The sequence below is a fragment of the Staurois parvus genome, unplaced genomic scaffold, assembly GCF_062004578.1.
Source record: "Staurois parvus isolate SC_StPar_1 unplaced genomic scaffold, SC_StPar_1.0 ptg000937l, whole genome shotgun sequence".
NCBI classification, from domain to species: Eukaryota; Metazoa; Chordata; class Amphibia; order Anura; family Ranidae; genus Staurois; species Staurois parvus.
The window spans coordinates 1,774,044-1,786,175 of NW_028318733.1; the positions used below are offsets into that span (position 1 = coordinate 1,774,044).

Here is a 12,132-nt window from a genome sequence, read left to right on the forward strand (position 1 = left end):
GGCCATCACCTAAACCAGTTGAATCCTACATATATTTGAACAGAACTTAAGGGACCAGACGAACCATTCGATCAGTGCCGTCAGCTATAGCCAGCAATACTGGTCACAGTATTCTGATGGCAGGAAAGTCTCCCCACTGTCATGATACATGGCTCAGTGGGAAGCATTCCCCCATCCACATTGAGTGTTTGGATGGGGTAATTGGCTCATTTTTTTTTAATTCGACTCATTGTTTGAATGAAAAAAAAATGATTGATGTATAGCCAACCCTACCTACTAATAATTCCCTATTTAAATTTTCGATGGTATTATAGATTTCTCCTTTCTCTCATATATATCTAATGTTTAAATGGATACAAAACTTCCATGGTGATTTCTCTCTCCTTGTTCGCTATGCTCATAAATTTTATGGTTCATAAAATCAACCAACATTGCCATTACAATCCTAGAATTTTGTAGATTTTCTTCCCATTTAAACTTATTTGTGACCTCCCTAATTTGTGGGAAAATCTGTATGAGGGCAAATATTCTCCTTGAAACAATTTTCCACTAAAACCATTGTATATGTGATTTCCTGTCACGATCTTTCAGTTTTTAAAATTATCCTAAGACCCTTCATGAAGTTTTTCTTTTTGTTTAATATTGCTGTCTTTTTGTACCTTCATGCATTTCCAGAACCCCATATCCAACAAAGGTAGATCTACCTATGAAATTGAATAAAGGGGGGTTGTTAGGGATTAACTCCCAACTTTAATAGCTATGTTATGTACTATAATGAATTTAGAATATATTGTTTAGTGTTCGTGTTATACATGTTAATAAATGTACTTAATACACATAGTAGATGAATTCACCTCCTGCAATCTCCTGAAAAAGCAGACCTACTGTGTTTGAAATGTGTTCAGTCTCCTGATGCCCTTAATTGTTTCACTATTGCCTTAAAAATAGGGCAAGAATAATTGTTCTGTGAATTATGTAAGCTCTTAACCAGAGTCCAGGTTTCAGGAGGTTATTATACACAATGCATACTAACATATTGAACAAATGTGCACAGCCAATTTGCATTTCTTTTATTTGTATATGATTTTAAATGGAATCTGTGCAATAAATGCATAGAAATGTTTTTAACCAAATAGCTTGGGTACTTAAATATGGTTACCCTAAAGTCCTTATTTGCAAAGAGTTCTTTTTGTTATACTATGAGAGTTAGAGAAACGGATAGCAAACCCGTTTTGATTTCTCTGAGAAATTTGCAAAGCACGGTACTTGCAGATTGCAGCATTATGCCTTTGATGTTTATCCTGATGTCAACTTCAGCAAGCCATTTTTCAAGCAAGGTGTCAGTGCTATTAAAGAATCAGTTTGCCTTTCATGTTATGAAAGCACTGCCCCCCGCTCCCTGCTGATCCCCCACTTTGATAGCTAGAAGGGGATCTTCTATTCCCCTCACAAGCTGTCAAATTAAAAAAAAAAAGTGGCCTTGCAGTCGTCTGCCCGCCCAAGTGCATCACTGTGAACGAGAAACTACAAGTCCCAACAGCCTTAGCGGCTGTCGGCTTGCAGTTTTCAATGAACTACCATGGCACTGTGGGGCGCCATTGTAGTTAATTGAACCTATCTACCAGCATATCTGCTTGCTCGTACATCCAAGCAGTACTGCTTGGACCTTGAAGAAGGGGACATACCCTGAAAACTTGTCCTGGAAATTGGATGTTCGTGCAAATAAAAAAGGTATCACGGACAGTACCCAATTGTTTCTGTCGCAAGTGCACTAATACAGCTACAATCACCTGTCAAATAATATACCACTTTGCCCAGAAAATTGTTGCAATTACAAATGTTTAGGCATTCTCATGTTTATTTCTTATGTTAGTATTGGTATGACACAAAAAAGTGGAAAAACAAAAAGCCAAATCTGACACATTCCACGCAAAACCCCAAAAACGGACTGGAAAATATTGTCACCCTCAATTTAAGATTTGGTAGCACACCCCTTGGAAAAAATAACTTAAATCAATTGCTTCCTGTAACCATCGATGAGTTTCTTATACGTCTCTACCAGAATTTTGGACCACTGCCAACTGCTCCAGGTCTCTCAGATTGGAAGTGTTCCTTTTCCCAACTGCTTTTTTAAGATCTTTCCACAGGTGCTCTATGGGATTGAGAACTGGACTCATTGGCTGGCCAGTTCACTACTCTCCAGCGCTGTGTCTTAAACCATTTATGGGTTTAAGACAAATAAGACAAATATAAATAGGAATGGTATGACACCCGCCTACTTGGCATATTAACAAATCCCTTTTGATGACGGCCCAGGCCACCTGTCAACAGATCCAATCCTTCATTCAAGCCTATTTCACAGACTCAGTTTGTTCGGCAGTGCCCCTATGGGAGGCGCATAAAGCCACAGTGGGACTCACCTGCCTTGTGGGCTGCAGTACCAAGGCTGGCCAGCGGGTGCTCTCAGCAACCAGAAGCTCACTCCTGCAGTCAGCCATCACCTGAGGCTGATTGCAGGAGGTGTATTTAAGGAATGGCCAGACCTGCAGTCAGTGCCTTGGTGTATGTTTCCCATGAGCCCCTGTACCTGCATCCTGTCTGCTTCCTGCCTGATTCCTGATTCTGCTTGATCCTGACCCTAAATGAACTCTGCCTGTCCTGACCTCCGCTATTCCTGATCACTCTCCAGCCTGCTCCTTTGGTACCTTGCCTGCCTGATTGTTCCTGACCCGGCCCGTCTGACTACGCTCTGCCTACTCCTTTGTGTCTTGTCTGCCCAATGTTTCCTGACCCGGCCCGCCTGACCACTCCACCTCACCAGCCCTGACTGCTCTTATTTGTGTACATTGCGTTATCAGTTGGAGGTTTGGTTTTGTTATATTGTGCGTTATATTTTTGTATAACCCTTAATAAATTATATTGTTACACCATACTTGAGCCTGCGTTTCCCTGTGTCAGTTCACGCATCTCTGGTCTTACCGGGAGCCCTGACAGGATCTAAAGATCCTGGGCAAGATTCTGAGCCTTCGTATCAACAAATATTTACAACATTTAATCCATAGAGACCAAGTTGGCTTCGTCCCTGGGAGGCAGGCAGGTGACAATGTCCGTAAGGTGATCCACCTTATTCATCTGCTACATCAACACAAAATCCTGGGTTTCTTGCTGTCGCTAGATATCTATAAGGCGTTTGATTCCCTGTCCTGGGACTATTTGCGGTTTGTGCTGTCCCTTTGGGGCTTCGGTGACTCGGTTCTCTCTTGGATTGAGTCCTTGTACTCTTCCCCCTTGGCCTCAGTCAAGTCTGCAGGATACTTCTCTGATCCCATGATTTCTGCTAATGTTTTTCTTTTCTGTACCACAAAAAGTTTTTTTTCTTTTTGAAAATTAATAAAAACCATTGAAATACAAAACTGGCTGAGGAACAGCCAAACTCTGCTACTAAACTGAGGTTGTAGAAGACTGTTTCATGTCACAGGTCATACGCCATGTCAAGACTAAGCACAGCAACAAGATACAAGGTAGTTATACTGCATCAGCAAGGTCTCTCCCACACAAAGATTTTAAAGCAGACTGGCGTTTCAAGATGTGCTGTTCAAGCTCTTTTGAAGAAGCACAAAGAAACGAGCAACGTTGAGGACCATAGATGCAGTGGTCGTTCAAGGAAACTTAATGCAGCAGATAAATGACACATCATGCTTCTCTTCAACATCAGAAGATACCCAGCAGTGCCATCAGCACAGAACAGGTGGAAACCAGTGGTACTCGGGTACACCCATCTACTGTCCAGAGAAATATGGCCAGAAGTGGCTTTCAGGGAAGAATTGCAGCCAAAAAGCCATATCTCTGATGTGAAAACAAGGCTAAGCAACACCACTATACACGAGGAACAGGAACGAAAGATACTCTATTCCCCCCAGCATCAGCTGATCGGTAGTAAAACATGTTTGGCGGATGCCTACTGTAGACTAAAGTTATAAAGGAACCTGTTTGGTGGTGCTAGTTCCTTTTCGCTCTTTTTGGAGGATGATTTTGCTTCACATGTCATATTGTTGACCCTTTGTCTGGCTGGCTGGAGGTCTGATGAAGTATACAGGTGCAAGCAAGTGGTCCTTAAAGGCATACTTACACTGACTGCATATTGATCTCTGCTACTATATGAGATCAACATAATTTGGTAAGGGGTTGAGTGATTCATGGTGGAGTCACATTTGTCCTCTACTTCTGTTAGATGAAGTTTACATGGACTGGACACCTGAATTTGCACTTTTATGATTGCACCAACCTATTTATTATTTATTGATAAATATGATATGTTGTCTTTATGATGTATTTTTATATATTTTTTTATTTGTTTTTAAGGCAATTAGTTTTTATATGCTTATGTAATTATGTGTGCACTTGTACTTTATAGCATTTATAAATGTGAACCTAATTATTCTAATAATGAGTGTCTGCAGGCAACAGCGAAGCATGGTGGAGGTTCCTTGCAAGTTTGAGGATGCATTTCTGCAAACAGGGTTGGAGATTTGGTGAATGGTGTCCTCAATGCTGAGAAATACATACAGATACCTATCTATCATGCCATACCATCAGGGAAGCAAGTAACTGGCCTCCAATTTATTCTGCAGAAGGACAATGTCCCCAAACATGTCATTAAGAACTATCTTCAGCATAAAGAAGAACAAGGAGTCCTGAAAGTGATGGTTTGGTCCCCACAGAGATGTGATCTCAACATCATCAAGTCTGCCTGGTATTACAAGAAGAGACAGAAGAATTTGAGGCAGTCTAAATCCACAGAAGATCTGTGGTTAGTTCTTCAAGATGTTTGGAACAACCTACCTGCTGAGTAGCTTCAAAAACTGTGCGCAAGTGAAATGATAGGAAAATGTTTTGAAGGCAAAGGCTAGTCACACCAAATATGGATTGATCTGGATTTCTCCTGTTAATTTTTATCAATCAAAACAATGAAAAGTTAATGATTAACACTTAATTTACAGCATTTTTCACATCTGCCTAAAACATTTGCACAGTAATATATATGTATATACACTATAATGCCCAAAGTATTGGGACACCCCTCCAAATCATTGGATTCAGATGTTCCAATCACCTCCATGGCCACAGGTGTAAAAAATCAAGCACCTAGGCATGCAGACTGCTTCTACAAACATTTGTGAAAGAATGGGTCACTCTCAGAAGCTCAGTTAATTCAAGCGTGGTACCGTGATAGGTTGCCACCTGTTGAATCCAAGCCTTACATCACCAACTGCAATGTAAGGCATTGGATGCAGTGGTGTAAAGCATGCCGCAACTTGACTCTCGAGCAGTGGAGATTTGTTCTCTGCAGTGACCAATCACACTTCTCTGTCTGGCAATCAGTTGGACGTGTCTGGGTTTGGTGATTGCCAGGAGAACGATACCTGCCTGCCTGCATTGTGCCATAATCCCCCCCCCCTTGGTGGAGGGGGGATTATGGTGTGGGGTTTCAGGGGTTGGGCTTGGCCTCTTAGTTCACTGGAAAGGAACTCTTAAGACGTCAGCATACAGTTGGACAATTTTATGCTCCCAACTTTGTTGGAACAGTTTGGGGATGGCACCTTCCTGGCCAACCTGACTGCGCACTAGTGCACAAAGCAAAGACATGGATGAGTGACTTTTGGGTGGAGAAACATGACCAGCCTGCACCTGACCTCAACCCAACAGAAAACGTTTGGGATGAAATAGAGTGGAGACTGTGAGCCAGGCCTTCTCATCTGACATCAGTGCCTGACCTCACAAATGCACTTCTGGAAGAATGGTCAAACATTCCCATAGACACACTTCTAAATCTTCTGGACAGCCTTCCCAAAAGAGTTGAATCTGTCATAGCTGCAATGGGTGGACCAACTCAATATTGAACCCTACAGGCTAAGATTGGGATGCCATTAAAGTTCATGTGCATGTAAAAGCAGGAGCCTCAATACTTTTGGCAATATAGTGTGTGTAATATATATATATATATATATATATATATATATATATATATATATATATATATATATATACACACATGCATTGGCTCCTGAATTGTATTTTTGGAGGGCAGATTTATATTGGTTGAAGTCTTTCTGAAACTTAGTCTTACGCCACATACACTCAAGAGCGCGGCTACATTTTGATTTATATTGGTTGAAGTCTTTCTGAGACTTAGTCTTATGCCACATACACTCAAGAGCGTGGCTACATTTTGATTTATATTGGTTGAAGTCTTTCTGAGATTTAGTTTTACAACACAAACACTCAAGCCCAGCTATATGTTTTGAGACTTCTGGTGTCCTCTGTTTTCCAAGGTTGTAGAGGTTGGAGCCTGATTCTAGCTGTAGTGAGGGGGAGGGGGCGAGCTTGTCCAGGGCGGAGGACAAAGATCTATTGTAGACAGAAGTGGCTAGATTGGGGCAGGACAGGGGTGAAATTTTGTCATAGAGGTGGTCAGTAGCAGAATAGAGAAAAGAAGGGTTAAAGTGGCAAAGGTTTCTATAGGTAGTTAGGAGGTTGGAGGGAGAGGTGGTGGAAGATAGGGAGAGCAAACCTAATAAGTTGGTGATCAGAGAGAGGAAAAGGATAGTTGGACAGGTTGCACGGAGTGCAAAGTTAGGGGGATACAAGGTCAAGGGTGCTGCCATCAGAGCGAGTAGAAGCATGTACCAATTGCTTCAGGTCAAAAGAGGAGGTTAGACTGAGGAGTTTAGAAGTGGCAGGAGTGTTAGTATTAGGAGGAATGTTGAAGTCACCAGGAATGACTGTGGGAATTTCAATAGAGAGAAAGTAGGGTACCTAGACAGAGAAGTCAACAAGGAAAGAAGATACTAGTCAGGGGGGCTATAAAATCACAACAATCCTTAAAGAAGTAGAAGAAAATAGACTTATATAGTGAGCTTCAAACAATGAGAGGGAGAAGAGTGGAGAACTTGAAAGGTGCTCTGTGGGGTAGGAGTATTCCCACTACACTTCCCTTTTCAACACTGGGTCTGGGGGAGTGAGTCCAGAGAAGGCTACCATAAGAGAGGGAAGCAGGAGAAGCAGTGACGGATTCATGAAGCCAGGTTTCGGTAACAGCAAGTAGATTAAAGGAAATGGTGACTAAGGTCATGGACAAATGTGAGTTGGTTGTAGACAGAGTGGTTGTTTCAAAGGGTTCAGGAGAAGGGGAGGCTGGTTTGGGGAAGAAGAGGAATGTAAATTAAATTGTGTTGATTGCGGCAGCTGCCATATGGTGCAAGGTGATGGGTGTATTGAGCACAGTTAAATGATGGAGGCCCAGGGTTTGGGGATTGATCTCCAGAGGTTAGGAGATCCAGAAGGGTAAGGAAGATAATATGGGAGTGCAAGAGTTTAGGAAGAGAGGACACAATTGTTGAAAAGGAAAGATAGAGAGTGCATGTTACATAGAGGAATGAGAGCTGAATTGGAAAATGGGGTCACCAGAAATCTGTTCAGTGTTTTGCAAAGTAGTTTGCCATAGTTTTTCGCTTTTTGCAATTGCTGAAGTGCCAGAGTGGAAGTGCCACTTAATTAAAGAACACCACTCATTGAAAGAAGCATAACATGTGCCACCGTAGCATGTGCACCCCTATAAATTGTAAGCTCCAACGAGCCAGGCCCTCTAATTCCTCCTGTATTGAAACTGTACTGTTGGCCCTCATGTTGCAAAGCGATGCGCAAACTGTTGGCGCTATATAAATCCTGTATAGTAATATATATATAATATAGTATAATATATATACTGTATACCTGTGTGTGTTTATGCAGCCTTTGTCTCTGTACCTTTACAATGAATCTAAATGAAAATTGATCAACTTATTTATGTTTTGGTGTTTTTGTTTTGTCTTTTTCTTAACAGGGAAATGGTTATCCCAGTTTGATCCAAACCTTACAAAGAATGAAAACTTTCACCAACTATCTTCAGGTTCAGTTAAAGTTCCTACAATGAATGCCCACAAGTATCCTCTGCAGATCCTTAAGGATACATATTTGCAAGCCCAGGTATAAATGAGTTTAGTGGTAATAAATGAACATTACATGAACTATTAATTATTATTAGATCCAATTTAAACACTCTCATACCTGCCTGCATTCTGTGTTCCCTTTCATTAATTTGCTTAAACACCTTAATAATGTTCCTTACAGTACAGTTGCAAGAAAAAGTATGTGAACCCCTTGGGATTACGTGGAGTTTTGCATGGATTGGGCATAAAATGTGTTCTGAACGTCATCTAAGTCACAACAATAGAAGAACACAGTCTGCTGAACATAATACTACACAAACATTAGATGTTGCCATGGTTTAATTGCACATAACATGTAAACATTCACAGCGCAGGGAGGAAAAAGTATGTGAACCTTTGGACTTAATAACTGGTTGACCCTCCTTTGGCAGCAATAACCTCAACCAAATGTTTCCTGTAGTTGCAGATCAGACCTGCACAATGATCTGGAGTAATTTTGGACCACTCCTCTTCACAAAACTGTTTCAGTGTAGCAATATTCTTGGGATGTCTGGTGTGAATCGCTCTCTTAATGTCATGCCACATCATTTCAATCAGGTTGAGGTCAGGACTCTGACTGGGCCACTCCAGAAGGTGTATTCTGTGCTGTTGCAGCCATTGTTTTGTTGAATTACTTGTATGCTTTGGGTCATTGTCCTGTTGCATCACCCATCCTCTGCGGAGCTTCAGTTGGCAGACAGATGGTCATATGTTTTCCTGCAAAATGTCTTGATCAACTCTGGAATTCATTTTCCCATCAATGACAACAATCCGTCCAAGCCCTGAGGCAGCAAAGCAGCCCCAAACCATGATGCTCCCTCCGCCATGTTTTACAGTGGGGATGAGGTTTTGATGTTGGTGTGCTGTGCCTTTTTTTCTCCACACATAATGTTGTGTGTTCTTCCCAAACAACTCAATCTTGGTTTCATCTGTCCACAATATATTTTGCCAGTAGTGCTGTGGAACATCCAGGCGCTCTTTTGCAAACTTCAAACGTGCTGCAATATTCTTTTTGGACAGCAATGGCTTCCTCTGTGGTGTCCTCCCATGTGCTCCATTCTTGTTTAATGTTTTCCTTATTGTAGATGTGTCAACAAAAATGTTAGCATGTGCCAGAGATTTCTGTAGGTCTTTAGCTGACACTCTGGGATTCTTCTTTACCTCATGCAGCATTCTGCGCTGTGCCCTTGCAGTCATTTTTACAGGACGACCACGCATAGGGAGAGTAGCAACAGTGCTAAACTTTCTCCATTTGTAGACAGTCTGTCTTACCGTAGACACATGAACATCAAGGCTTTTGGAGATACTTTTGTAACCCTTTCCAGCTTCATGCAAGTCAACAATTCTTGATCGGAAAGGTCTTCTGAGAGCTCTTTTCTGCGAGGCATGGTTCACATCAGGCAGTGCTTCTTGAAACCAGTAAACCCAAAACAGGTGTGTGTTTTTTAAGGGCAGGACAGCTGTCAGCAACACATCCAATATCATCACACTGATTGGAGTCAAGGTTGGCTCACTCCTGGCTCCAATTAGCTCTGGGAGAAGTCATTAAGCTAGGACCTCACATACTTTTTCCTACCTGCACTGTGAATGTTTACATGTTATGTGCAATTAAACCATGGCAACATCTAATGTTTGTGTAGTATTATGTTCAGCAGACTGTGTTCTTCTATTGTTGTGACTTAGATGACGTTCAGAGCACATTTTATGCCCAATTCATGCAAAACTCCACGTAATCCCAAGGGGTTCCCATACTTTTTCTTGCAACTGTATCTTGAACCATGAGGAACTAATATGCTGTAAATATGATCTCACTTATTTGGCTGTATTTATTATATAAACCAGTGCCTCTGGGTCCACATATGCATTGAGCAGTAGTTTGCGTGTGTCTTCTCAAAACTCCTTGGGTAAGAAATATAAACACTAGAATCTGAATATAATTTTTAGTATAAGGTTAGCTGTTTTTCTTTCCTGCAAAGCGACATTTGTGCAAGAGCATAGCAATCATTTAGGAGTACAGCAATTATTTTAAGACCTAAGAAAAGAAGCTTAAAGAGAACTAGCAATGAAAAGAAAAAGCAGGGAAAAAAGCACACTTCATGAACACACTTTATGAACTGTGTCCTCAGGGCAAAGAAATGACAGATGTCTGCAGCAATTAATAGCAGTGTGAGGAGTATTCATAAACCTAGAGATTATGTATGTTATTGATCCTGCAATTCCAAATAGAGGGCTTCCATAAACTAGAGCAATTACAATTAAAAACAGGAGTGTTCAAATTTCATGTAATAAAAAAGGTGTACCTTTTATTAAGTAAAAACGCATATGCAACTCACAATTTTTCACAAATGCGCATTAGGACCGAGGTGAAACGTCCAGTAGTAGCCCACTTACCATGGCCAGTGGTGAGACTTAAAGTTGTTGTAAACTTCGGACATGAAATATGAACAAAGCATATCCCTCTATAGCAGTGGTTCTCAACCTTTCTAATGCCGCGACCCCTTAATACAGTTCCTCATGTTGTGGTGACCCCCAACCATAATATTATTTTCGTTGCTACTTCATAACTGTAATTTTGCAGTGGGAGGAGTAGTGCCACGTCATTGGTGTCAGTGGGAGGAATAGCGCCCCATCATTGGTGTCAGTGGGAGGAATAGTGCCCCATCATTGGTGTCAGTGGGAGGAGTAGTGCCCCATCATTGGTGTCAGTGGGGGGAATAGTGTCCCATCATTGGTGTCAGTGGGAGGAATAGTGTCCCATCACTGATGTCAATGGGAGGAATAGTGCCCCTTCATTGGTATCAGTAGTAGGAATAATGCCCCATCATTGGTGTCAGTGGTAGGAATAGTGCCCCATCATTGGTGTCAGTGGGAGGAATAGTGCCCCATCATAGGTGTCAGTGGGAGGAATAGTGCCCCATCATAGGTGTCAGTGGGGGGAATAGTGCCCATCATTGGTGTCAGTGGGAGGAATAGTGCCCCGTCATTGGTGTCAGTGGGAGGAATAGTGCCCTGTCATTGGTGTCAGTGGGAGGAATAGTGCCCCGTCATTGGTGTCAGTGGGAGGAATAGTGCCCCGTCGTTGGTGTCAGTGGGAGAAATAGTGCCACGTCATTGGTGTCAGTGGGAAGAATAGTGCCCCGTCATAGGTGTCAGTGGGGGGAACAGTGCCCCATCATTGGTGTCAGTGGGGGGAATAGTGCCCCATCATAGGTGTAAGTGGGGGGAATAGTGCCCCATCATAGGTGTCAGTGGAAGGAATAGTGCCCCATCATTGGTGTCAGTGGGAGGAATAGTGCCCCATTATTGGTGTCAGTGGGAGGAATAGTGCCCCATCATTGGTGTCAGTGGGGGGAATAGTGCCCCATCATTGGTGTCAGTGGGAGGAAAAGTGTCCCATCACTGGTGTCAGTGGGAGGAAAAGTGTCCCATCACTGATGTCAGTGGGAGGAAAAGTGCCCCAACATTGGTATCAGTGGGAGGAATAGCACCCCCATCACTGGTGTCAGTGGGAGGAATAGCAGCCCCATCGTTGGTATCAGGGGGAGGAATAATGCCCCAATGTTGGTGTCAGTGGGAGGAATAGTGCCCCATCGTTGGTGTCAGTGGGGGAGGAATAGTGCCCCATCGTTGGTGTCAGTGGGGGGAGGAATAGTGCCCCATCGTTGGTGTCAGTGGGGGGAGGAATAGTGCCCCGTCGTTGGTGTCAGTGGGAGAAATAGTGCCACGTCATTGGTGTCAGTGGGAGGAATAGTGCCCCGTCATAGGTGTCAGTGGGGGGAACAGTGCCCCATCATTGGTGTCAGTGGGGGGAATAGTGCCCCATCATAGGTGTAAGTGGGGGGAATAGTGCCCCATCATTGGTGTCAGTGGGAGGAATAGTGCCCCATTATTGGTGTCAGTGGGAGGAATAGTGCCCCATCATTGGTGTCAGTGGGAGGAATAGTGCCCCATCATTGGTGTCAGTGGGGGGAATAGTGCCCCATCATTGGTGTCAGTGGGAGGAAAAGTGTCCCATCACTGGTGTCAGTGGGAGGAAAAGTGTCCCATCACTGATGTCAGTGGGAGGAAAAGTGCCCCAACATTGGTATCAGTGGGAGGAATAGCA

General features: G+C 42.8%; 1 protein-coding gene across 7 annotated transcripts in view; it reads left to right on the top strand.

Moving 5' to 3' along the window:
- LOC149441903 (plasma protease C1 inhibitor-like) overlaps positions 1-12,132 on the top strand; it is a 565,702-nt gene that overhangs the window by 326,759 nt on the left and 226,811 nt on the right. For all 7 annotated transcript variants that reach the window (XM_089656783.1, XM_089656782.1, XM_089656785.1 and 4 more), the window contains one exon: positions 7,883-8,025. In XM_089656783.1, coding sequence (XP_089512909.1) covers positions 7,883-8,025 — 143 coding nt within the window. The remainder of the gene's footprint in view (positions 1-7,882; positions 8,026-12,132) is intronic.